At 42.9% G+C, this 27,908-nt stretch overlaps 1 protein-coding gene across 1 annotated transcript; it reads left to right on the forward strand.

Annotated features, from left to right (window-relative positions):
- Window positions 1–53: 53 nt before the first annotated feature.
- Window positions 54–22,329, forward strand: ARSK (arylsulfatase family member K). Its single transcript, XM_071729867.1, has 8 exons — window positions 54–185; window positions 3,634–3,763; window positions 5,809–5,968; window positions 11,178–11,460; window positions 14,336–14,507; window positions 15,848–16,072; window positions 19,502–19,720; window positions 19,802–22,329. The coding sequence occupies exons 1-8, from the start codon at window positions 57–59 to the stop codon at window positions 20,074–20,076; spliced, it is 1,593 nt and encodes a 530-aa protein (XP_071585968.1). The 5' UTR covers window positions 54–56; the 3' UTR covers window positions 20,077–22,329.
- Window positions 22,330–27,908: the final 5,579 nt, after the last annotated feature.

Below are 27,908 nucleotides of genomic sequence, written 5' to 3' on the forward strand. Positions count from 1 at the left end.
GTCGCCATCGGCTGTCGCGATACACCAGCTCGCTGTGAAGGGAGGGCCCCGCAGCCATGAGGGAAGCCGGGCTGGTGCTGCTCCTCATGGCCGCCGCCATAAGGGTCGGGGCGAACCAGCCGCCCCACACAGCCCCTGGGGTCCGGTCCCGGCCCAACGTGGTTCTGGTGGTCTGCGATTCTTTGGTGGGTGTCCGGGAAGGGACGGGAGCTGAGGGAAGGGAGGGAGGAGGGGGATGCGGTTGTCTCGGTCTGGGTTGTGAGGGAGAGCGGCGGAGGTGGCAGTGAGGGCTTTCCTTCCCTTTGGGTTTGAGGTGGTTTTTATCCCAGAGATATCCCACGGGATGGAGGGATGGCTTGGGACAACCTTTCCTATGGAGCCAGGCTGAGGGAGTTGGGGGTGTTCAGGCTGGAGAAGAGAAGGCTGCAATGGGGAGACCTTGGAGCACCTTCCAGGTCCTGAAGGGGCTCCAGGAAAGCTGGGGAGGGACTTGGGACAAGGGCCTGGAGGGATGGGACCCTGCGAGGGGGAAGGGTTTGGAGCTGCAAGAGGGGAGATGGAGAGGAGAAATCCTTTGGGGTGAGGGTGCTGAGCCCCTGGGTGCCCCCAGAAGCTGTGGCTGCCCCATCCCTGGCAGTGTTGAAGGTTGGATGGGGCTTGGAGCCCCCTGGGCTGGGGGAGGGGTCCCTGACTATGGAGTGGGACTGGGGGGTCCCTTCCAACCCAAACCACTCTGTGAATCTGTGGATCCCTGTCACAGAGACACAAAGTCACTGTGTCACCTAACCTAGGCTTGTCACGCTTGCCAGGAGTCTGCTGCATGGCTTCCCAGGTGCAGGAGAACAGTCACACAGTTATATATATTTATATATATAAAGCACCTATCACCATACTGATAAACATTCTTTGGAACCACTCTGACAGCAGAGGTAAGAACAGGAGTCAGCCTGTTAGTTAGTACCTTAGCAGTTCTGTTTCCAACCAATGGAAATGTGACTTCCCAAGAAGTCACAAACTCCTTCATCTCTGGCACACACAGCTTGTCACCCCATCAGGGGGACAGCAATCAAGGGAGCAGAGCTGGTGTGTAAAAAAATACAAGAAATGGTCTTCTGTGGGCTTGAAAAGCAAAGGGAAAGGTCAGTAAACCCTCTTTTTCTTGACATTGGGAATCTAAGGATGATCTGTCTCTACAACAGGTGAAATGGGGAATTTCTGTAACCACAGCTGAAATGAGTGAGTTAAGTTGTTAAACATCAAATATTGACTTATTGAGGCTTTTATTAGATACACTATAATAAGTATCTATAGCTAAAAGAATAAAGGAACCAGCAGCACTGTTTTTATAAATTTCTAGTAGCTTTATTATTTTTTGATTATTTATTGATACATTTGGTTTGAACCCCAGTGATTTATTGACGTATTTGTTTTGATCACCAGACAGGTAAAAATGATTTTATTTTATTTTATTTTTCACAAATATTAAATATACTTCCTTGCTTACACCTATAGACAGCACATTTTTCACTCTTTTTTCTGGTGTTTTGTTGGGTTTTTTGCCATACTTTTGCCTGCCCACCCAGCATACTGGAAATTATTTTATCAAGGTTTTAACCTGAGGACAGAGAAAGCCTTGGTTTCTATGCTTCCTCTGAGCTTTCCTTCCTGTTAAATCAAACATAAGCTCCATAGATTTACTTCCAAGGGCTTCCAGATCTTAATCCACTTCTCTTTCTCTGTTGAGAAATCAACACTTTTTTTCCCAGTCACCTCAGAACCCCATCCTTGGCTGCACAAGTAAGAGCACTTGACTTCTAGCCTGCTGCCTGTCACTTCTGGGATGAGTTCTGGAGTGTTTGGTAAACTTGTACCACCCTTCTGAGAACACATTTGCTGTGATTTCAGAGATAAAGCAATAGCTCCTTGTTTACTTCCCTTCTCTGACTCAGTTCTTTGCTTATTTTGATAATGTCCTCTTAGCATTCCAAATTAATGGTTGTTTTTTTGAGAAAATTGAGATGATGGGTTGATGGGAATTTTCTGCTTTTAACTGCAACTGTTATTTACCAATAAAATGACAGATTTGGAATGGTTGAGGCTCTGGGAATTCATCAGTGGTCAACGTGTCCCCAGGTGGTAGCAGAAGCTGCAGGCAAATCCTGTTGTAAATATTATTAAAGCTTCTGTTTGTGATCCTGTAAACAGGAAGATTCTGATGACTGAACTAAAGGGATTAGTGCAGACAGGGCAGGACAAACCCCCAGATTGTTGTGGTGCTCTTAGGAAAACAATTAAGAACTAAGTGTTTTCCCTGAAAAAACACTGGACTTGTATAGTGCATAGGAAGAACGGTATGTTAAAATAATTGTTGTGCTGCATAAGTTTGTTAGGAGATTAATCTGAGGGCAGAAGGAGATTAAACATTTTGATGACATCACTCGTGGAGCTCAGGAGGAGTCGGGTGCTGTTACTGACAGTTTTTCTGGGGAAAAAAAAAAAAATAAAGCTAAAGTCCTGCAGGCTATCCAGAGGTGTTGTCTTTCCTCAGGCAGTGTGCCTGCCTTTGCTGATGCCCGTTTGGCCAAGTGTGACTAAAATTTTCTTGTCAGTGCTGCTGGGCTGTGTTTGGCCTCTGGAGCAGCCAGGTTTCTGCTGCTGTGCATGTGAATTCAGCTGCTGAACTGCTGCTTGGGGTTAAAGGAGTGATGCTTTGCTCAAGCTCTTGGGTGAAATGTGCTTGTGTGACTCAATATGGTTTTATTGCTTCAGATACTTCCACCCCCTCGGGTCCTGCACAGTTTGTGGATTTACAGAAATAGCTGTAAAGCTTTTGACCTTCTCATCCTGCTGAGCTGGCTCCTCTCACTGAAGGGACACTTCACCTGTCTTGTCTCCAGTACTGAAGGAGTGAACTCTTGCCTCTAGATGTTTAAACAAATAATCTCATCACTGGAGAGATCTGTGAATGAGTTATTGACAGGGTAGCAAATCAGTCGTGTGCTTTCTACAGAGCACTCTCAGCCTGAGCAGTTTCCAGACAGACAGGCTGTATCAATGGGCTGAGGTCAATTATATGAGGTTTTTTAGTTAACTAAAATTACCTATTCAGTATTAAACTTATCAAAAGGGAACCAGGACAGACAGCATGTCAGTAGGAGAATAACCTTCAGCTTGCTGATCACTTTTCCAGTCCATAGTTTAAATTCACAGAGGTGTGGTGGGGACAAAACTTTAAATATTAGAGGTCAAGGATGAAGGACCAGTTCATTTTCCACAAAAGTATGTAGCAGTGCACAGGTCTGCAGCAGGATTCAGACTGACTCCTTTCCATCTTTCTCCATTCCTGTCCCTGCTGAATGTGTCATGGTAGCAACCAACTCCTGCAAGAATTAAAGATGAGAATATCTATAGCAATAGAAGGGAAATAATTTTGCTATTAAGAAGTCCAGTTACCATTTACACTTTTCCTAAATAATCCATTTTACACTGATCCAAAGCTTCCCAACACTCCACTTTCCATACCTGAGTAGCACTGGGTACATTTGAGTAATTCCAGTTTAAGGTTAACATTAATTAATGCACCCATGGCTTGTGTTAATGCTGGTTATGTACTGGTTTTCTGTTTGGTTGCAGGATGGACGCTTGACCTTTTATCCAGGAAATCAGACTGTGGATTTGCCTTTCATAAATTTTATGAAAAGATATGGCACTGTCTTTCTCAACGCTTACACCAATTCTCCCATTTGTTGTCCTTCCCGTGCAGGTAGGACCAGCCAAGATGTCAGATAAAGAGTTGCATATGTCAGTTTAAAATGTGGTAATCGCGGGAAATTTTCACAGGTATTAATTTTGAGGGGAGTTGTTATGTTTTTCAGTGAGGCCCACATTTTTTTTAATTAGTTTGAGTTTGAGTTAATACCATTAACTGTATGTAATATATTTCTATATTTCATAGAATCATAGAATGGCTTAGGTTGGAAGGGACCTTAGACATCACCTACTCCAGATTCTCCTCCTCTGCTCTGCTGAGCCCCCCCCTGCAGTGCTGGGTCCAGTTCTGGAGTCCCCAGCATCAGAAGGACACAGAGCTCCTGGAACACATCCAGAGCAGAGCCCCTGAAATGCTCAGAGGGCTGAGCAGCTCCCTGGGAAGCCAGGCTGAGGGATTGGGGTTGTTCAGCCTGGAGAAGAGGAGGCTCCCAGGTGAGCTCAGAGCAACCTTCCAATATCTGAAGGGGCTCCAAGAAAGCTGGGGGAGGGCTTTGGACACGGGGGGGTAGGGAGAGGACAAGGGAAATGGGTTAAAATGGGAGAGGGGAGATTGGGGTTGGACAGGAGGAAGAAATCCTTTGCCCAGGGTGCCCCCAGAAGCTGTGGCTGCCCCATCCCTGGCAGTGCCCAAGGTTGGATGGGGCTTGGAGCCCCCTGGGCTGGGGGAGGGGTCCCTGGATTGTCCAGGTGGGACTGGAGGAGCTTTAAGGTCCCCTCCAACCCAAACCCTTCCATGATTCCTTGCTGATTAAGTCAAGGAGCATTAATTATGGTTGCCTCATCCCTGGAAGCTTTCATGGACACCTGGGATGGGGCTTGGAGCCCCCTGGGCTGGGGGAGGGGTCCCTGACCATGGCAGGGGGGCTGGGACTGGATGCTCCTCAAGGTCCTTTCCAGCCCAACCCATTCCTTGAAATTTACAAAATCCATACTGTAATGATTCTCTGAACTCCATGATGTGTCCTTCAGTTGCTCTATTTGAGTACTTGAGTCTCTTTCTTGAATTGATGCAGTCATGGTGCTGTGCTGGATTTCACACTCAGCTGGGAAGCTGGGAGGAAGTTGTGTTCTTGAGTCAAATGTTAAAGCATTTCTGTCCCTTTGAAATGTAGCAGTGACCCTCCAGAGCTCCTGTAAAGGAAACTTTTCCTACATCTGACAGGGAGATCCCCCTGCCCTCAAGCAGCAGAGCTGTCAGCTTTCCTGTTAGTGTTTGACTGTTCTGTTTATTGGTAACCTGGTCCTCTTTTCTGTTGTTGTTTTTGTCAAGGTAGGAGTCTCACCAGGGAATGGTGTTGGGGTCCAGAGTGTTTGTGCTGACAGGATATTTCTGTTGCTTACAGAACAGCTTAGTTTCATTTTGGGACTTGCTTTGAGCCTCAGCACTGAGAGGAGTGAAGAGGAGAGGAGTGAGCAGTTGTTTACAAGCTGCAGAGAAACACAGGAATTTGCTAATGAAAACGTGCCTTTGCAGCTCTTCCCTTGGTTTCTTTTCTTCTTGGCCTCTTCTTTAGCAGTGTTGCTTTGTTTCTCAAGGGGTGAAGTAGATAACTTAAAAAGGATAAAAGAGGGGTCATTCAGTCTACTCTCATTTCCTGCACAAACACACTGAACTTTAAATTCCCAATAAAATCTAACTGATTTAAGGAGAGATAATACTCTGGAATGCACATAACTGCATGAGTGTTTCATCAGGATTTGTACTAGCATGACGTCTTCCTTTTGCAATCAATAATATTTCCTGGTCTACAGAACACCTTGATTTGGTGATTTCATAGTGTGTGGAAAGATGGGGCTGCCTTCTGCAATTCTGGAGACTGTTTTAGTAAATGTTGTTACTCATATTGATGATGAAAGTAAGGTTTGGAAGTGTAATACTTTGTGTATACCCTGCTGTCTTGTATCAAAATATGAACTTGTAAAATTTAAAATAATGAGAATATTGATCCCAAGTATATTCACTTTGGGTTTTTGATAGGAAAAGCACTTCTTTGGCAAAAATCTTTTTTACTTTTTTTTTTTTTCCTTTTCCCCCAGCTCTGTGGAGTGGTCGTTTCACTCATTTAACAGAATCCTGGAATAACTTCAAAGGTCTAGATCCAGATTATGTAACATGGATGGATCTCATGGAGAAGTATGGGTACCACACACAGAAATATGGGAAATTGGACTACACTTCTGGACACCACTCACTGAGGTATTCAGATAGATTCTCCTGCTGTGAAGTGAACAGGAGTTAATAAATCATGTAGTGGTCTGCCAAGTGGTTTTTTGTTTCTAGCTGCAACGTTAGTAGCTTAAATTTTAAATAAATTGTGCTAGGAACTTACCAGGGTTCTGCATCTTTACGAAGAAGCAAGGACACCCCCTGCAGATGCACTTTGGATTTTACTGTAGCTGGAAATTGAGCATCAAGGCTCTGTTTTTACAGAGATTTAAGGCTCTGTTTTACAGAGTTTTACTGTTTTTACCAAACCATTTACTTTTGATGATTGGTTTTGCTTTCTAAGGCCACTTTTGCCTTGCCTTGAGAAATCCTGGCTTGTTTATGCTGGCAGTGTGGGAAAAACAGAGAAAAAGGAACACATTTGATAACACTTGGATATTAAATCTACCATCACAAAACATGAGGTTGGTTATTTGTTGTTTGTCTTTTTATTTTTAATGCCATATGCTTTCACAGACTTGTGTGGTACTTCCTGTGCTGTAGAATTTTCTTTTAAAGAAAATGTGATTGCAATTACAGCAATTCAGGAAAAATATTTAAACATTTAGGGACTTACTGCTTTATGTTCAAAAAATAATGAGTGTAACGAGCCTGGACAGTTGGGACAAAATATGTTGTCTTTCTTCTATGAATGTTTTTGAAGATTCACTATCTCCCTGATTAATAATAATGTTTGTTTTTGAAATAATAATAATGATTATGACTATGATGATGATAATAACAATAATAATAACGATAGTAATAATAATAATGTTTCTTTTTCTTTGGTATTGAACATATTAGAGTTATTTAACATTCAGTCCCTCACTTCCCTCATTAAAACAAACAATCAGGAGTTGAAAGGTCACATTAGTAGTTAATAGTTTCAGGTACAAACTGCTTTTATCTACAAAATATTTTAATAAATAGTTTCCACTTCAGAATCTGGCCAAAGTAATACTTTCCTCTTCAGTTTAAGACTGTCAAAAAAAGAGAAGAAAGAAAGCTTTTTTCCCTTTTTCCATATATCAGTTCTATAATGGAAGGAAAAGGTTATTCAAACACAGACTTACATCAAAAAACTTAATTACCTTCACTAGGTGTCTATGTACTACTTATCTTTTCTCTCTGTGAACTGTTGTTCAACCTCTTGTCTTTTGCTCTCAATTTTTTCATCCCAAAGATTGGATTACTCTGCATTATTCTATAAACTTGCATGTTTTTTTTTTTTCCAGTAAAAAGCAATTATGTGTGCAAGGTACTAAAAACCCATCTGCTGAAGTGTTATTCTGATTCATTGTGCTTGCTTACATGAATACTGAGAAAATATCCTCTCTGCCAAGAAACAACTGAAGATGAAGATGGATGCTTCCAGATTTTGTATTATTGTAATGTCAGGTGGTTTTTTTTGTGACTGCCTCAGGCATTCATGCTATTTTTAACAGCATGGTGTAAGGTGCCAGGAACATACCATTCTCTGAGAAGGCAAAGGATCAGATTTTCTTCTGAGAACTAAAGTAAGATGGAAATGATTCTGTGGGCCCATCATTCTTAAGCATTTCTAGAACAGCTTTTCAGTAAATCAAAATTACTCTGAAAATGGGAGGTTATGTCTAGTGTTGTAGAGGCCCTTGTAATTTCTTTCTGAATTACTTTTGTGCAGAGATAATTCTGTATATCAGAACAGCATGTAGCAGGCACTCACACAGCCCTTCACTGAGATAGAAGAAATCTTTTATATGATTAAAATCCACTTATCTCTAAGTCACTCCATGTTTCAAGAAGAGCAGCTGTAAGTAATTCCAGAAGTTCCTGGCTGTTCATATGATAACTGGAACACAAAAGTGGCACTGAAAAAAACAAGGTTGGTTGCATGTAAATGTCTGGATTGCACAAGTCTTGTTTTCTTGTGCCTGAGATGAAGACCACATTCTGGCTTCAGCACAAAGACTGTCACAGGGGAAGTGAAAAGCTGAGCAAACAGTCAAATAAAATGCTCTCAAATAAATGTTACATTAAAAAAGTAAACTGTAAATGTTAATGGGAAATGTTATTTTCCATTAATAAAAAGAAAACCTTAACCCGAGACTGCGTAGGAGAGGAACATAATTTTTATGTTGCTTCACTAAGTTGGTAAACATTCTGTTTTTCTGCTGAATACCTGGAAGTGGAATGGGTACTGAGTGCAGGGTGACCTGGTTGCCATCCTGCTGCCAGGATGCTGAACACTGGCAGCCCCTCCTGCAGTTGTGGCAGGTTTGGCTGATGTCATTCTCCTTCCTGGCTATCCAAACACTTCAGCCTTGCTCTCATACTTGCTTTGTCTGCTGCTCTTCACTTCTGAATGGTTCTGTTGATTGCAAGCTTCTTTGTTCCAGGTCTCCAGAGGTGAGAAATAAATTAAGACAAATCAGGGTTTTGCAGAGCTGGAGCAGCACTGATGTCACTGGAGTCACAGGTGCTCAGATGTTCCTCTTTCTGCCACGTGTAGGTTTGTCTACATCAGTGATAGGATTCTTCTCCCAAACAGGAGTTATGATTGAACCATGTGCCATATTTGCAAAGCTCTTGGTCCCATGGGGATGAGTTCTCAGGCACTTCAAAGATAACAGGAAAATCCTGTGAAGTCCCTGGCACTGGAGGTTTTAATTATCTTCTGTCCCAGGTTTTATCCTTCCATTTTTCTGGTGCAAATTTTTCATACATTTTTTTCTAATCTCCTTCAGTGAGAGTTTGAAATCTGTATTTCCTAATTTGAGTAAGTGTGGGTAGAGGTTAAGTGTAAATGAAAATAAACATGTGGTGAGTCAGCCTCTCTGTGCCTACACAAGAGGAATTTACACCATTTTTAATTCAAAAAATGAAAACAGCAAATACAATTCCTCAGTTAGAGGAAAATGTACAATTGATTCCTAGCATGGCATCTGTGTAGACATTTTAAATCCTTAAGCAGCCAATTAAATAATCCATAAATTGTGTAGGAAAGTTATCACAACGGGCTATCTTCCTGTTCATTGTGGAGATAATTAAAATGTCCTGTTGTTTTAATTTTGTGTTAAAAAGGAGACTGTGAAGGGATACAGAGCAGTCCAGGTAGCGCAGGTTTCAGCAGGCAGTACTGATTATTATACCATTATTATTATTATTATACCAGTTAACTTAATAAAAAGAATTTTTACCTTTTCTGCCACAACGTTTGCCTGACAGAATCTTACTCTGCTTTGCCCTTACCTTTTGCAAACAGGGCACTGCTGACATCAGTGTCTCTGTAATCATCTGTCTTAAAAATGCAAATACGTACTGAAATGTACTGAAATGTACTTCATGTGGATGTGAGCTGCCCATAAGGTAATTATTCACAGATGGCAATTAATGAGATCTGGTGAAGAGGACTTCTAGGAAGTCCATCTCCAGAAATATCTACTAAAAGAAAGAGCTGGCTCTTCAGCCTATGGAATGTTGAGTACATGAAGCCTCTGCATCCTGTCAAAAAATCTCCATGTGTGCCTTTGAATGTTGGTGGCTGTCTTCACTTAAAATTTAAAATAGATCTAGTTAATAATGATGGTATTTTATTAAGCTTTATCTTCCATGTTGCATTGTTGTATTCCCATCCCTTGTTTACCAGCATTTTTTCCATTGAATGTTTTTCACAATTGCTTTCTGCTGCCAAGAGAGGCATGGTCCTCCTTCATTCCCATTGAAAGTGCTGAAAATAGGAATTAATTTCTGAAGCTTTTAAATCATTCTCTGTCTGGCCTTTTCTCTTCCCTTTAAATGTCAAGACTCTAATCTAATATTGCCCCCTTTTTAAGCTCTCCACTTGGCTTTTTGAAGATTCTTATTCTGGCAGATCCTTTTCTCCTCTTCTACCTGAGGATTTTGTTTTCTTCTTGGATGTGTCAAGACATCTCCTTTGTTTCATTAGAATGTGAAAAATGTTTGAAGCAGGAAGCAGGATTTTTTTTTTTCTTTTCTTTTTTCTGGGGGAGTGAGGAATGAGGTTTTTTTAAATTTATTTTTAACTTGATCCTAAATTCAGTTTGATTAGCTTGTCAGACTGGCCTATGGCATATATAGTATTTTTTTTTCTATTAACTCAATATAATGACATCAGGTGCAATTTGACATGCACACCCATCCACCCCCCCCATCTACCACCATTTCATTTTAATGCTCATGAAAGGTGATTTCTCTATAGACCACCCACCTACCTTAATTTAATCTATGTAATTTCTTTAAGACTGTTCACCCTGAAAGTGCAAGCCCAAACAAGGAATTAAAACAAACAAAATATGCTGTTACAGAGAATTCTGAGTAGTTTTCCAGGAGGTTAAAAGTGCAGTAGGAGATGATCAAACATTGAACGTTTTAATATTTTCTTTTGTTGTTTCTTTGGTAATATTGAAATTGCCACAAACAAAATGAAGATTGGTTGAGGTCTTAAATGGGCTATTGCCTCCCAACCCTTTTTTATGGCAGCTGGGGCAAAGAAACAAAGAAATCTGCTGCGAAGGTTTTAATGTTTTAGAGAGAAAACAGCTGTCAAGATATTAGGAAATCTGTTAGAAATATTTTATCATTAAAGTGTTGTCTTTTTTTTCCCTTTTTGCTTTCTCCACACCACCCTTCTCCTTTGCTATTTCCTTTTTTGATAGCATTTATCACATAATCAAAGCAATTGTACAAGATAAATCCCTCTTGACACATTTTTGTCATGAGAGTGTTTTCAAATGCTTTAATAGTGCCTTCCTAAACCAGAACTCCTAAAGACAGCCTCTCCAGGCTTTTTGTAAATTAAAAAAAAAAAAAAATTGAAGGTCCTCTTTGGCAGATAAATAGTATGTGAAGCCAGAATGGGGAGCAGGGCAAACAAGATGGAGGTGCTATTTCTCAGTACTATGTAGGTGTGAGACAAACCATTCTGACATGAATTTACAATAAAGAAATGAGTTTCAGAAGCAGAAAAAAAAATTTCTGTATCTTTGAGAATAAAATATATTCACAATAGCTATTGGTCAATGGAATACCAGTTCTTCTTTATGTAGAAATTACAAGTTCAAGCATCTGCAAGTTCAGGGGAGGTTCTTCAGGAACTCCTAACTCTTTTGACTTGGAGGAAGAGTGAAGAAAGCATTTTCCACTTGTGTATATGAATATATCTTGTGTATATAAATATATATTGTGTATATATTTTCAGTAACCGTGTGGAAGCCTGGACCAGGGATGTTGACTTCTTGCTCAGACAAGAAGGGAGACCCATGGTGAATCTTACTGGTGACAAGAGGCATGTGAGAGTGATGGAAGCAGACTGGCAGACTACTGATAAAGCAGTAAACTGGATCCAGGAAGAAGCCATTAACCTTACTCAGCCATTTGTGCTTTACCTGGGACTAAACTTACCACACCCATATCCATCACCCTATGCAGGAGAACATTTTGGATCCTCTACATTTTTGACATCTCCCTACTGGCTTGAGAAGGTATGTTAAGATGAAATTTCAGTGATACCATGAAATTCCTCTATGTATAAATTAAATATAAATCTATTCATAACTGTCCTTGTTATCAACAGTATTTTATTCCTCTTGTGACTTTGCAAGTCAAACTGAGTCTGATGTTCCAAGACACACTGAGAAACTATGTGGATAAAATGTTAGACAGAGAATTAGATTGTTGCTATACTTAGCTGTAATTTTGTTTTTTGTGATGAAGTTGTTTACAGCATCCTGTATTGTGCTTGTTATAAATGATGCTATATCTAATGACTCTGTCAGAGTTTTATAGTGAGAGTTTGACTTCCCCTATGGTGTAAGCCTAGAATGTGAAGCAGTAAGACACAGCAAGAAATCTTTATTTTCTGTTAACTTCTGTCTGTGTTACTGGAGGTGTTAGATGGTTTTAGCATGCAGAAAACTCCTATTATTTCTATATGTGGAAAGCTAACAGGTAGCAGTCCATTCCAAGGAAGTAGAAAGTATTTTTCCCTCTCTCCTCTGTGGTCTCCAGGTGCCATTATCTGTTATAAAAATATAAATGGGTTACAACAGTTTTCACTACAGAAAGCCATTAGGGTTCTCTGCAGCTGACGAACTGAGAATTAGGTTTGAAAAGATTTTATTACTTTAAAAAAAACCCAGACATTAAATTTTTATGTCATTTAGCCTTTATCTCCTGGGAAATCTCAAAATCTCTTTAAGTGCAACAAAAATACAAAGGCTCAGAAAAAAATTATATACAAATAAAGACTGAGATGTTAATTCATTTGTAATTTTTGAGGGTTGTGGCTTCTTCCAGCAATGGGGAGAGGAAGAGTGTGGGGAAAACCCTGCATTTGCAAAAAGCAAGCTCTAGCTTGAGAATTAAGGTACACTTTCTAGGTGCTAATTGCTAAATTAGAGATGTCTTGGAAAGCAAGGGTTCCTTTTTTCAGATCACAGAGAGACTGACAACATCTGTGACAAAATTTTGTCATCCTGAGTCCAGTTAGAGTGTTTAAACTCCATTGTTTTCTGAGATCCTTTCTGCCACTACACCAGAACCATGTGCCACCATTTGTTTATTTATTATTAATCACCTTTGGCTGATTCTTCTGGAACATGCCCACGTTTTGGCCATGGTAGAAGCAGGCTTTGAAAATGGCAGATGTTGGTCTCATGAAGAATGTTTGAGTGCACAGGGGAAGAGCAGGAATTGAATGTTTAGTGGCAAGATAACACAGAACAGAGTATCAGCACAGTGTATTTATGAAACCCACTGCATTTTGCACCAGCTGTCCCTTTCTTAGGGCACGTGGCTCCTTTCCCAGATGTGAATTATCAGAGACAAGGGAATGGTGGCTTTGAATTCCTAAAACTCAGTGGTAGTGCTGTAGAAAAGAGTTCAGTCTTTTGACAAATCGTGGATGGAGAGGGACACTTTTTGCTCCTGTTATATCATGAAGCAACTAGTAAATGCATTTTGAGTAAAAAATGTGACTTCTTGTAGACAAGGACCTTCAGCATTAGGAAGATTGCTGAAGCAGTTCTCTACTTTTTTTTTTCAGCCTCCATGATTTCTCCTGGCATCCTATTTTCTGTTAGGGCCTGAGGAAATTTAGGGTTTGGTAGGTCTGACTGTTACAAAGCCAGGTTTTATCCCTTCAACTCTTGCTGTCTCACCAGCTTTTTAGTACTTCACACTGCCAGGTAACTCAAGAGGGGATACTGGCTGTTGAGGGAGGTGGAATTTTGTGGGCATTGTGACAAATGGCATCTGGTGGTCAAAGATAAAGCTTGTGCTTGAGAGATGGGCAGATCCACAGAAAGCTCTTAAGTGCTGTGTGTCCCCCACTTTGGGGAAAGACCAGATTGGGTTCAGCAGGGGCTGATACCCCTTTATTTTATCAAGAACCAGTGCTGCCCATGTTTGGGGCCAGACCAGGAGTGGGGCTGTGGCCCTGGTGTCATGCTGCACCAGAGTGGCTGTGCCATCACCTAGACCTCAGGTCTGTTTGATTTTCAGAGAGCAGCAGGTGTGTTTTTTTACTGAATGAATGTACCTTTTCCATACTGACATTGCTTTTTCCCTGCTTGGTGGTAATTTGAGCTTGTAAGTGTACAGTATGGGAACAATTAGCTGGTAAATGGTGCACCCATTGCAAGAGTGACTCCCCAGGCTAAATGTGCTTGTCAGGGGAGGCTCTAAAGCTGGTTCTGCTGCAGGCAATACCTGTGGGCACGGCATTCAGAACATACAAATCCAGCACTACTTGTAATTTATTGCCTCCCACTTTGTTGTTTCAAAATGGCCTTACACTTCTTTATAACTAAAGGGAATGACGTCTGTGGAGTCAAACAGAAAAGTGTTAGGAAATTGGAATGCTGTGAATTCTCTTTATCAAGATGTCAAGACTTGTCACCCACTGCTCTTTACCAAGCCAAGTAAATTTCTGTGTTGTTCTGTGGGCTCACATAACACCCGTTGGGTTTGGTACCTAAGGGTTGTAGTGACCTTCTACTTAATGAAGCCAGTACTTCTGTACTTTAGAACTTTAGAGTAGAAGGTTGTTGTAGAAGGTTTTTCTGTTTTTCTAGAAGGTTTTAGGGGAGGTATCAGTTGGAAAAAGCACGTATTTCTGGCTCTTACTGGCTCTTTTTTATACCTCTTATTTGGTACCTGTGGAAGCAGAGGGGAAGTATGAAGGAGGCAGCAGCCCATGTAACAGATAAACATCTGGTGATTGCTGTACCACAAATTGGAAACTGAATTTCTGCTAAAAAGTTTTTAAAATAGATCTGCTTTGGGGAGGTTTTTTTGGTTTGTTTTTAAACGTTTGATTCTGTTGTTAAAGTAATGTTGCTTTCCTCTTATTTTTAGGTAACTTATGAAGCTATTAAAATACCCAAGTGGTCTTCTCTTTCAGAGATGCATCCAGTAGACTATTACTCATCTTACACCAAGAATTGCACCGGAGGGTTTACAACACAAGAAGTGAGAAATATCAGAGCATTTTATTATGCTATGTGTGCAGAGACAGATGCCATGCTGGGTAGGTAATATTTCATTATACAGTGTGTTTTCTTTTTCTGATTTTTTTAAGAAAAGGGTGAGTGTTCTAGGGAAAAAAAAGAACACAACACAATTCAGATCCGGGAGTAAGTCACGTGGATGTTGCTTGGTGAGTCTGCCTGAGAAATAACTGGAGAGCTTTTAAGGCTGTTGCATGATGAATTCCAAGAACTCTGAAAAGTAATCACAGCCACCAGCAGAGCCCCTGTAAAAGGTCAGTAACTGCAGGAAGACATTGCTTGGCCCATGTGCAAGGGGGGTGAATGCTCTTTGACTAAGTGCAAACTGAAATGATGGAAACAATTCTGAAGGAGCCAGACAGGCAAAGCAAAGCTAGAAGGCAAGATAAATGTTAGGGCATTAGCAATTTCCTTAAAATGCATAGAATGGATGGACAGCTGTTGTGTGTAGACCAAACAGCAAGGTGCTGAAAGTTAGCAATAAGAGGAAAAAATATAATCAGGTATTCAGAATTCTTCCTTGTTTGCAGTGAGATCTATATCCATAAAAACTAGAATGCAAATTAGTCTTTTTTTTTTCTTAATTTGAAAAGTGACCACAAAATAACAAGAATTACCTTGCATTCTAGGGTGAAATTAGGGAATAACTAAGGTGATCTTTTTAGCAGTGTTATAATCAGGAAGTAATTTAAAAGACACAAATTGACTCTCACAAGAAAGAAAAGAGATCAGCAGGACCCTAACAGTTTTGGGGAATGAAGGTATTGCAAATCCTCTGCACTGGGCTTTAATTTGGTAGTGTATTTTAGGTTTTTAAGTGTTCTACTGAAGCAAGAATCATCTTAGTAATTCAAGGTGAAGATGTGGAAGTGCTCTGGCTCCTTACTGACTGCACTGATCTTGGCCCTGTCTTTTTGCACAAGTGTTTGTTCAAGGGCCACAGGGAGGGGAGACTTTTCTGGTGATGTGGATTCTGCCCTTCACCCTAAGTGTAGTGCCAGGGCTACTTACTGCTGACTTACTGCTGTTGAAATAACTGCAATTGGTTATGCTAGAAATTAAATAAATGTGACAGTGGCAAAAATGCAACTTGTGTTGTGGTACATCCTTGCCTTTTGGAACATTTCTGGTTGTTGTTCAGTGCCCCCTGAGGCTTGAGGGGAGCCAGACCCCTGCCTCTCATCAAAGACTGTACATTTTCTGCTCTGAACCCTTTGGGCTCTGCCTCCTGTAGCAGAGAGAGGAGTTTCCAGCCCTCCACTTAGGATTCCTGGGGCTTTTCATGCTGCTTTGCGGGAGCAGAAGGTACAGAAAGAGGTATTTTGAAGGTATAATTTTCAACATCTTTTTCTTGTTGCAGGTGAGGTTATTTCAGCTCTGAGAGATACTGGGCTTCTTGAAAAAACAATGGTTATATTCACTGCAGATCATGGAGAACTTGCTATGGAACACAGGCAGTTCTACAAAATGAGCATGTATGAGGGAAGTTCCCATGTTCCTCTCCTGGTTATGGGGCCAGGTGTAAAGGCACAGCAGCAAGTACCTGATCTGGTGTCTCTCGTGGACATATATCCTACTATGCTTGGTGAGTTAAGTCATTTCAAATTAATTTTTTTTTCCCCAATTTGCCCGTTCTGTAATTCTATGATTATTGCATAATTGCATTTTAGTCAGAATTATGTCTCCACTTTGTGAGGCAGTTAAGTAACGCAGCAGGAGATAACTTATTTGAGGAGCACACGTGCAGACTGAAGACAAAATGCAAAACAAAGGATGTGAAAATTAAATGAGGGAGCTGATGCTGTTCCTTATTACTGTTACCATCATAATTACAGTGAAGGATTATCTATAGGATCACTGTAAAAAGAAGATGATAAAACCCAAATAATCAAGTGCATTTTAGATATGGATAAATCCCTGCTAGTCCTCATACCTAACAGTATGTAGAAATTACAGTGTAAATGCTGTAATTTACACATTTAATTACATGTGTAATTAAATGTGTAAGAGAGGAGATTAAACCTGAAAGGATGGCAGCTTCATTAACTCATCAAAAGAATGTCCTCTGTGAGGGGGCACGTGGAAGAAATGTGAAAGTCTTTCTATAGGAAATGTGCAACTGATCTGGGCAAGCATAAGAAGGTAAATCATGGATACCCATTCTTACCCTATTGGGTATGGAAATCTGCATTATGGGGCAGAGAGTCAAATAAAAAGGGCTGACTTCAAATTTCTTGCACACAGCTGGAAGTTTCAAGAGGGATTGTAGTGACTTTTTGAAATTATCTGTAATAAAGGATGCCAGAGCTGCATCCCACTGGAACTAAACACAGGTGAAGTTACCAGTCTAGGATTTGCCTGGGACCTTTAGGGCTACTCATCAGAAAAATGTTCTTTTCAAGGCAGTCTCCAAAGCTTTAAGAAGTGTTACCCTGCAGTTCCCTCTGAGGATATGAGGCAGTAGATAAAACTGTACTTCTGTCTGGAAGAGCCAATGAAAAGTCCTTTTCTGTATTGTTTTAAGTCGAATTCGTAAGAAGAGAATAAAATACATTTGTCTGCATATCCCTCATCAAAACTTTTGAACCAGTTATTCAGTTTAAAATAGAATATAGCCTGGGTAGCTTTCTCTTTCAGATTCTGGTATCAAATCTTTTCTATCTGTATCAATTAATCTGTCAGGTATGGTTCTTATGTAAGTTGTGGATCACATGTAAAGAATAAAAAATAGTTGTTTTTTTTCTTATTTGTGCCTTTTCCACCAAAACATAATTTGTCAGGTGGTTCAATATCCTTCCTTCTTGCTCTCTTCTTCCTTCTTGTTTGGGTTTGTTTTTTTTTTTTTTGGTTTTTTTTTTTTTCTTCCCAGAACTTTGTGTTATGAGTCCTTTCTTTCTTTTCTGGCAGTTCTTTGCTGTAATCTGAGTGTCAAAAAAGGCACATACATCAAGATGAATGTGAGAACTTGAAGAATCATCTCTGCCATCTGTTTTCTCTTCAAGCTGAAGAGAATTTTGCTTTGTTTTATTTTATTTTATTTTTCTCACTTTATTTTACTTTATCTTACCTTACATTACTAAATCTTTACGTTACTGTTTCTTACTTTACACTACTATATCTTATTTTATCTTATATCTTAGAAGAGGAGGTGCAGATTAATGGCAGGCATTTATGCTGTGGAAACAGAGGAGAAAAAAAGGAGATCTGTTCTGACAGGGATAGTAACCTACAGGCAATCTTTGTGTGCTGGGTGTCACCACCCAGTGTAGAACAGAAAATAAAATACTACAGCAGTGCTCTAGGAACTTAAAAGTGTTGAAATTTTTAATTATTATGTGCTATATTTGGTAGAGACACTGAAGAACTTAAATTTTAAGTTACAGCTTCACCTAAGGGCCATGTAGAAGGCAATGGAGTCATCCAGTGGTCTCCATATGTCCACTGTATTGATGCCACTGCTGATGCCATCCTTACCCCCATCCCTTCCAGAGAACTAAACAGCACTTATTCCTTACTTCCACCACCAATTTTAGGTAATAACTTCAATGGAAGCTTTTTGCAAACTGTTTTGTTACTTGCTGATAAATAATGCCAGATAGGAACTGTTGATTTCTGTTGATACCAAAGAAATTAAAGGTGAGGCCATGCTGGATATGGAGCTTTTAGGGTCCATTTGTGCTGTGACAATCTCTTCTCATACCTGATGTGATCAGAGCAGAAGGGAAAGGTTTAAAACCATGACTAGAAAAAATTTGTGCCTTTTCCCTCAAAACATAATTTGTGGTTCAATCTCCTTCCTTCTTGCTCTTTTTCCCTTCTCGTTTTGGTCACTGGAGGTTATCCTGATCAGTTTTAACAAACATCTGTTGAAGATTTACTTAGACATAGCTGATGCTGCTGGTGGGCAGCTGACCTGGCAGATTTCCTTAAGGTTGTTTTTTTCTTATTATTTGTGTGTTGTGTATTTTTGGGTTCCTGTGTTGTGGGAGGAGAATAATTAAGAATGCATGATTTATTACTGAGATAGAGTTTATGTTCGGACACCTGTAGCATTGTGGTCACCAGGGCCAAGGTTCTGGGTCAGCACAACCCCATGCACAGATCCAGGATGGGAGGAGAAAGGATTGAGGGCAGCCCTGAGGAGAAGGACTTGGGGGTGTTGGTGGAGCAGAAGCTGAACCTGAGCCCTCAGTGTGTGCTTGGAGCTCAGAACCCAACCATGTCCTGGGGGCATCAGCAGAAGCACAGAGAGCAGTGGAGGGAGGGGATTCTCCCCTTTTATTCTGCTCTGCTCTGCTCTGCTGAGCCCCCCCCTGCAGTGCTGGGTCCAGTTCTGGAGTCCCCAGCATCAGAAGGACACAGAGCTCCTGGAACACATCCAGAGCAGAGCCCCTGAAATGCTCAGAGGGCTGAGCAGCTCCCTGGGAAGCCAGGCTGAGGGATTGGGGTTGTTCAGCCTGGAGAAGAGGAGGCTCCCAGGTGAGCTCAGAGCAACCTTCCAATATCTGAAGGGGCTCCAAGAAAGCTGGGGGAGGGCTTTGGGCACGGGGGGGTAGGGAGAGGACAAGGGGAAAGGGGTTAAAATGGGAGAGGGGGGATTGGGGTTGGACATGGGGAAGAAATCCTTTGCCCAGGGTGCCCCCAGAAGCTGTGGCTGCCCCATCCCTGGCAGTGCCCAAGGCTGGATGGGGCTTGGAGCCCCCTGGGCTGGGGGAGGGGTCCCTGGATTGTCCAGGTGGGACTGGAGGAGCTTTAAGGTCCCCTCCAACCCAAACCCTTCCATGATTCCTTGCTGATTAAGTCAAGGAGCATTAATTATGGTTGCCTCATCCCTGGAAGCTTTCATGGACACCTTGGATGGGGCTTGGAGCCCCCTGGGCTGGGGGAGGGGTCCCTGACCATTTAGGGGGGTTGGGACTGGATGAATTTTAGGTCCAAAGGAAACCATTCTGTGTTGGGCTTTTTTAGTCACGGTCGCTGCAGTAGCTCTTTGACTTTGTCTCTGTTTGCTTAGACATAGGAAGAATTCCTGTCCCACAGAACCTCAGTGGGTATTCTCTTACACCACTGCTACGTGGGAAGAATGGCAACCAGGTGACACCCCCTCGGCCCTCGTGGGTGTTGAGTGAGTTCCATGGGTGTGATGTGAATTCTTCCACCTACATGCTACGAACCGGCACCTGGAAATACGTCGCGTACGCGGATGGCCGCTCCGTTCTTCCACAGCTCTTTGGTATGTCACAGCTTCTGTGTCCTAACTCATTACTTGTTTTCAATGCAGACTCCCTCTTAATTGATTTTTTTTTTCTTCCAGACCTTAGTGCTGATCCAGATGAGCTAACAAACGTTGCCATAAAATTCCCAGTAACTGTACGTTCCTTGGACAAAATGCTGCGCTCCGTAATAGACTATCCAAAGGTTTCTTCTTCTGTTCATGAGTATAACAAGAGAGAGTTTATCAGCTGGAAAGAAAGTTTGGGTCAGAATTACTCAGATGTTATTGCCAACCTTAGGTGGCATCAGGACTGGTTAAAGGAACCAAAAAAATACGAGGCTGCAATTGACAGGTGGCTTGGTCAAAGTAACTAAATAAAAAATGACTGAGGGTACAAAAACACTGTGCATTTGTGACACTGTGCAGTGTTTCAAGTCTTAACATTACTGTCTTATGTAAGCTACAGAATCACAGAATCTTTCAGGTTGCAGAAGACCCTTGGGATCAGAGGGTACAACCATCATCCCTACTCCACAGAGTTCTCCCCTAAACCAAACCCCGCATCACCACATCTGAAAGACCCTTAAACACATCAGGGATGGTGACTCAACTCAACCTCACCTCAACTACTGAAATCAAAGGTGCCTGAACAATTTCTGGTTTTTGTTAGAAAACCAAAAGCATTTTACATAACTGTCCAGCACAGTAAGTCTTGGTTTTCACATGTGTTAACTCTGTAATACTGAAGTATGAGTGAAGTACATAAGTACTAGTTGTGTGTGTGGAATATTTGGTGTGGTATATTTTCCAATCATATTCCTGGCTGGAAAAGGACACAGTGTCATGCCTAAGAGCTCAACAGGAATTTCTACTGCTAAGGGCAGACTAAAGCAAGGATTATAAACCTTAGTCTAGTGCAGTGAAATGTGTTGGAGCCCACTTTCCATCAAGATTGATTTTAAATCCACAGGGAATACACATTCATCCACTGCAGAGAAGCTAAAGCAGTTAAAGAGCAATCAAAAAGCTTAACTAGTATTGATCTGAATGTAGAAGCAGTTTATTAAGCTCTTACTCTGATTCCTGTTTTATTCATGATTGACTCTCCATGGGTTTAAAATCTGTCTTCAAATTTCTTGATTTGGACCTGGCACTTGTCACTCTTTGGTATGTCATGATATGCATAAGCTACTAATTGAACATCTGAGCAAGTGAAGAGGAACCTGCTCTCTGGTCACTGCTGGAAATTAAAAAAAAAAAATAAAAAATCATCAAAACAACAAAATCCCCTGAACAAACTGGTGAGCAGAGCAGTTCTTTGAAAAGTGTAGTATAGTAACATGAAAACTTTGAGTAAATCTCTGTTATGCAGTTAGATTCTTCAGGTAAATGTTTTAATGTGCTTCAGTGAGTGGAGGACTGGGACTTACACAGAGGAGTTGCAGCTGAAGTTTGCAGAAGCTGTTAACATAAAAAACCCCTATTTTACATTCTTCCTGGGGTTTGATAAAAAAACAAAGTTGTTTGGGAAGAAGGTAAGGTTTAGAAAGTAATTCTCCTGCTTAAGGAAGAACATTTGCAACATAGGTTTGTTTGTTCTTGAACAACAGCAACAACAATTGCTGTTCTAGCAACAATTGAGGATGACATTGTGCTTCATTTACAAATGCTTTCTGGAATATAGAATTAAGTTCCTGGCAGTAGCAGTAAAGTAGTGAGAAGTTGAAAAATACATGTATTTACTGATGACTAACCACCCCACATGCATTTCATAAACAACTTACCAAAGTAGAATTAAGTGCAGATTTATGAATAGTTTGGCTACTTTATAAAGCTTCTTTGCCTACTTTTATGTTCATAAAACCCTAAGACTAACCCTATATTTTTAAAAAAATTATTTTTCTCCTTTCTTCTTTTCCCCCCTTTTTGATAGGCAAGGAACAAATTATTAGTTTTAAAAAACTTTCAACCTTTTAGCATGTGTCATTTTCATTCTTCCTCAAATGAGCCCAGATAGTGATGAAATCATTAAACGAAGACGGTATCTTAGCAACATAATGTAAACCTCCTGCACAGGAGGAGGTAATAATATACCCACACTCAGTGGGGAAGAAGAGAATGAATAAACTGCTCACTTCCCAGAGCTCTGGACAGAACACAGCACAGTTATGGTGAGCTGGATGTGTGATTTATTTTGTTTTTAATGGCTGCTTGAAGAAAGCAGAGGGGGAAGCTGCATTCTGTCAGTGCTGTGGACACAGAGCTGTCTTTCTTTAAAGACACAAGCTCCAAGGTGTACTTCCCCCTAGGTGTTATTGTAAAGAGCAGCTTCATGCTCTCTGAAAGCAAAATGGAAAGAAAAAAAAAAAAACAAAAACCAAACATAACTTCTTTCTGTAATTCCTGGCCACCACTCCTTGCAGCACAGGCTGTCCCGGGGAGCCCAGTGCATGGTACCAGCTTCCCACAATGTGCAGGAAACCCCAAGAATGTCAGGAGATGGGGATGGTCCCTCACAGGATCCTGACTCAGAATACCTGCTCTAGCACTCCTCTTTGTACCTGGACTTCTGAAAAATGCCCACTTAAATGGGAAAGGTTGACTTCTCTATTAAAAATCAAATTTTACTTTTGTTGTGTGTTATCTGTGTATGGACCTGTGTTCTGAAGTGTTGGAAGAGAGCAGGCAAAAGGCCCCTGATGCCCTCCTGCCTCCCTTTGCAATAAACAATCTGCCTGTGATGGGTCAGAACCCAGCTGGTTTAAATCCAGACCAGATACACTGAATTTGCTCTGCCCTAGTTATGCTGATGCCTCTGCATTACTGTGACACAGATCAAGTGATGTTTGCAACATGTAAAGTTGGACAGATAACAAAGGGGGGAAAAAAAAACCTATTTTTCAAACATGCTGAAGGTGTAACACGATATTAACAGAAGAGGAAGAATTATTGAAGAAATGCTGTGGAGTGAAAAGGAGGAGGAGGAGAGAGGCTGGAACAAGAGATTCAAATATATTTATGAAATACAGCCAGGCCAACACAGCCTCTTGAAATTTACCTGAGACTTCCAAGGGCCTTTCACACAAAAACAATTATCCATCACCTTTGTTATGGGGGAAGAAAAAAATCAGTGGGGAAATCTTTTCTGTGCACTTGGGCAGTGGCCTCTCTGCTCTTATTTTAAGCAAGCTGTGGAAATAGAGCCTGCATAAAACTGCTGTGAGTTGGGTTCACATCTGGCTACGGTAATAGATACCAAAAAAATTAATCAGGGGATTAATGGATGAGTAAGGTGTGCAAGAATTTGATGTGGTAGTCACAGAATCACAGCACAGTTTGGGTTGGAAGGGCCCAGGCTGCTTGGGCATCTCCAGGGATGAGGCCCCAGACACCTCCCTGGGCACCCTGTGCCATTGTTCCACCACCCTCAAGGCAGAGAACTTTCCCTAATTCCCAGTGTGGATCAGTTCCTAATCCTTAGGTGGATCACTCCACCTCAGGTGTTGCAATAATCAGAGTTTTCATCATCCTGTTACATCCATGCTCATTCTGCTTCCCTGGTCACACTCTCACAGCCATCTGAGGGGCTTCCACGGGGGTCTCTGGTGGTTCCCTGTGGTTGTTGAAGAGCTGTCTGTCTCACAGTGTCCTCCTGAGTCTCTTTTTCCCCTTATTTTTGGCTCATCCTTCTCTTTGTAGAGTTCTCAAGTCCTTATCTTTCAACTGGGGTCCTGTCTGAGGACCCCCAGGACACTCCTGCTCCACCAGGTATCAGAAGCTCCCCTGTTCCCACTCCAGCACCTATCACAGCTCCTCCTTTTTCAGCCCTTCCCATGGACAATCCAACATCCTGAGGGTCCTGGTGTGTGTGTGCTGCACATCATCTGTGCCAAGCCCTGCAGGAACAGAGCTCTCATGTTGCAGAAAAACAAAGGTTTGGCGTTGTTTCAGTGTCAACATGACAAAAAACACTCTTCTGGTGAGGGGGGTGTGATGGAAAACTTACAAATAAAACTGGAGATAAAGGAGGGGGTGATCTCAGAGCAGCATTCCTTCACTGCTCTGCAGGAAAACATGTTGGGCAGCAATAAAGAAGAGATTTTTGAAGAATTTTTGCACACACCAGGGCTGTGTTGCAGCCTCCTGCTCAGTCTGTCCAACTTATCTGAGCAAGAACTGAACCGGACCACATGAAATTAAATGTCACACCCATTACTTTCTGAGTGGATTTATACAGTAACAGCAGCAACAACCAAGGAAACAACAACAAAAGTAATTTCTTGGGCTGCTTTTTATTTCTGAATGAGTCCTCCACAAGTACAACACAAACACTGCTGAGGGTTTGTAAGGGTGTCAGGTTGGATGGAACCAGCTTTGGGTCAGTTTGCATAGCAACAGCCAGCCTGCTGATCCTGCCCTCCCAAACAGCTCTGTTTGGCACCAAAACACACCAGGAAAAGGGCAGAAAAAAAAGGAAAATCTCTTAGAGCCAACTCTAAGGTAAAAGGCTGTGGGCACCCTTCAACCTCTGGGCTAACACCGTGCTAACACCCATCTAATTAGTACCCAGTTAACACCAGGCTAACACCTGGATAATTAATACCAGGCTAGTTAATACCAGGCTAATTAATACGTGGTAACAAACACTGGGGATGCAGTAGTTAATTGAATTAACAACCTTCATGGAGCATCCTCTGGGAGGATTGGGGGGTGGTCCAGGAGGGTCTCATCGGGAGACCAAAGCCCCTCCACCTCCTGGCCACCACCTCGTGTCTCCAGAGCAAGGAATTTTTTCCCAAAAGAGGAAGAGGAGTTAGAGGATGGTGCAGTGATTGTTGTGGCTGTGATCACAAACCCAGCTGCACCCCAAGCTGGAAAATCAATCCTTCCACCTCTCCCTTTGCTGTTCCCACCAGGTGGCACTTGGCTGCAGGGATGCCAGCAGTGTGGAATCACTTAGAAAAGGTCAAAGCAGAACAACTCCTGAGCAGAAGTCTGGTGGAAAATCAGCATTAATAAAGAAATGAGTGTGTGTGAACAAAACCCTTTATTTGATGGAAAAGGTTGGTAACTCAGGGTTCTGCTGTGGTATCTGGGGGTGGGGGTTATGTGGGACATTGTTCTCCATGTCTTATTCAGATGGTTTTGACATCATTATCAGCCTGGGAAAAAAACAGCACCAATCAAAACTGGTTATTTTTTTCAGCTTATGATGGTGATGGAAAATTCTCTTTCCAAGGGGCTGTGAGAGTGCAGGCAAACTGACAAGGCAAGGAGCTTTTTTTGGTTAGCAGGTGAACTCTTCCCTGGGTCAGAACCTGGCTGGATGCTGGGGCCCAGAGAGCTGTAGTGAAGAGTTAAACCCAGTTGGTGGATTTAACACCATCACCAGTGGGGCCCCCCAGGGCTCAGTGGGGAACTGGGGCTGATCCTGTTCAATGTCTGCACCAATAATCTGGATGAGGGGTTTGAGGTTTGCAGATGGTACCAAGATGCAGGATGCTGCTGCAGGTTTTACAGATGGTACCAAGCTGGGTGGAAGCAGAGGGAGCTGGACAGGATGGATCAATGTATGTGTGAGCTGCAACAAAGTGCCAGGTCCTGCCCAAAGGTCACAACAACCTCAGGCCACATCCCAGCCTTGGAGGTGTTCAAAACATCCTTTAAGGAGTCCAAAACCCATCCCTGGTGGTGTTCAGAAGCCATGAGATGTGGCACTTCAGAGCAACTGGGCATGGTGTTGGTTTGCTGTGGGGTTTTTCTGGGTTGGCAGGTGGACTTAGTGATCTCAGAGGTCTTTTCCAACCATGCCAATTCTGGGATTCTGGGATAGGCAGGGGATGCTCAGCAGCTCCTCTGTCTCCTGGTGCATGCTTAACCCACAGGTTTCTAAAAAAAGGGAGGAGAAAGCAGCTCTTTGTCTGCTCACAGTTGTGGAGGAAATGTTGTCCAGGTGGCACCAAGCCAGGGGCTGAAGGAAAAAAAGGTGAGATTGAGTTCATATTACCTCTGCTGCCCTTCCCTTTTGCTGGGTGCTGTCCCAGGCTCAAAGGGCTATGGACACTTGAAGGATTCATCTGGACAGGGTGCTGGGCTTTGTCTGGGTTGTGCCTTTGCCAGGAGAGGTTGAAGCAGATGATTCTTCCAACCGGATGGTTCTCTTGTGCTTGCTTCTCAACTTCTCTGGGTCAAAATGTCCCAAGCTGTGCAGGGAAGATGTCCATCCCATGGATGGGGAAGGGGAAGCAGTATCACACACATACCTCCATGCTGAGGAGTCCTCACCTCTGCTCTTCCCCCAAGGGAACCACCATAGAATCATAGAATCCTAGAATGGGCTGGGTTGGAAGGGACCTCAGAGCTCATCAAGTCCAACCCTTGATCCACTCCCCCCGTGGTTCCCAGCCCATGGCACTGAGTGCCACATCCAGGCTCTTTGGAAATATCTCCAGGGATGGAGAATCCACCCCTTCCCTGCGCAGCCCATTCCAGTGTCTGATCACCCTCTCTGCAAAGAATTTTTTCCTAATATCCAACCTAAACCTCCCCTGGCAGAGCTGAAGCATCTCCAGGGATGAGGCCTCAACCACCCCCCTGGGCAATCAAAACCCTTTCCCCTCATCCCATCCCTCCAGGCCCTTGTCCCAAGTCCCTCCCCAGCTTTTCTGGAGCCCCTTCAGGACCTGGAAGCTGCTCTAAGGTCTCCCCAGAACCTTCTCCTTCATCTTCTCCAGCTGAAGCTCTGCCAGGGGAGGTTTAGGTTGGATATTAGGAAAAAATTCTTAAGATCATGGCTTCTTGTCTTACTGATACCTGCCTGGGAGCAGAGCCCGACCTCCCCCTGGCTCCAACCTCCTTTCAGGGACTTGGAGAGAGTGATGAGGTCTCCCCTGAGCCTCCTCTTCTCCAGCCTCAACACCCCCAGCTCCCTCAGCCCTTCCTCACAGCACTTGTGCTGGATCCCTTCCCAGCCTCCTTGCTCTTCTCTGGACCTGCTCCAGCACCTCAATCTCCTTCCTGAGCTGAGGGGCCCAGAACTGGACACAGGACTCAAGCTGTGGCCTCCCCAGGGCTGAGCACAGGGGCAGAATCCCTTCCCTGGACCTGCTGGCCACGCTGTTCCTGAGCCAGCCCAGGATGCCATTGGCCTTCTTGGCCACCTGGGCACACTGCTGCCTCCTCTTCAGCTTCCTGGCAATCCAGACTCCCAGCTCCCTCTCTACAGTGACAGCTCTGCATTGCCTTCAGGGCTTTCTTCTGGAGGGTTTCTGGTGTTCCAGGGCAGCTCTGCAGCTGCAGATAAGCACAGGAGTCATGACTGCACATGGGCCATGGAGGGTCAGCCTGGGATGGTTGGGGTGCCTGCATCATTTGTCTGCAGGAAGCCCAGGATGATGTAAAAATGCCACTACACTTAATGTGGAATTAGAAACCACTGCATGAGCAGGAGGTTTGGTGCTGAGTGTTACTGTAGCACTGCTCTGGTCATATCACAGAATGATGTGGGTGGGAAGGGACCTCTCAGGGTCACCCCATCCCAACCCCTGCAGTGTCAGGGACACCCTCCTTAGATCAGGGTGCTCAGAGCATCCTCAACCCTTACCTTGAACATCTCCAGGGATGAGGCCTCAACCACCCCCCTGGGCAATCAAAACCCTTTCCCCTCATCCCATCCCTCCAGGCCCTTGTCCCAAGTCCCTCCCCAGCTTTTCTGGAGCCCCTTCAGGACCTGGAAGCTGCTCTAAGGTCTCCCCAGAACCTTCTCCTTCATCTTCTCCAGGCTGAACACCCCCAGCTCTCCCTGTGTGGGTGTCTGGGTGATGTATGCAGGTACACGTGTGTCTGTGCCTGCACCTCAACCTCTGGATCTGTGTAGAGATGCAATTTCCCAGAAATCATCTTAATAAGGCTGTTTCTAGCTACAGGTTTCTGCCTTTTTGGCCAATTTGGAAAATTAGTATTCACCCAAAAGGTGACAGTAAAAATTGAGGGGGGGAGGGGGAGTGTTGCTGCTCCAGTTCTTGTGGTTGTTTTGCTACGTGCTCTGCTTGTTCTGTGAAGCAAATGCTCATTTTCTGTTCCCCTGGGTCTGGCAGTGACGTGTCACTTTCTGGGTAAGACTGGGTGGAAATTCCTGGGAACTGGGAAGCAGGGGGTGGGTGCTGCTGGTGATAACAACCTCCCCGGGGAGCCTCTTCCACACACC

The sequence above is a fragment of the Heliangelus exortis genome, chromosome Z (assembly GCF_036169615.1).
Source record: "Heliangelus exortis chromosome Z, bHelExo1.hap1, whole genome shotgun sequence".
NCBI classification, from domain to species: domain Eukaryota; kingdom Metazoa; phylum Chordata; class Aves; order Apodiformes; family Trochilidae; genus Heliangelus; species Heliangelus exortis.

Bases quoted from the DNA above. Each gene is read 5' to 3' on its own strand.
- ARSK (XM_071729867.1), top strand. From the start codon at position 57: ATGAGGGAAGCCGGGCTGGTGCTGCTCCTCATGGCCGCCGCCATAAGG. The intron at 5,969-11,177 runs GTATTCAGATAG...ATATATTTTCAG, and splicing joins TCTGGACACCACTCACTGAG to TAACCGTGTGGAAGCCTGGA. The intron at 11,461-14,335 runs GTATGTTAAGAT...TCTTATTTTTAG, and splicing joins CTCCCTACTGGCTTGAGAAG to GTAACTTATGAAGCTATTAA.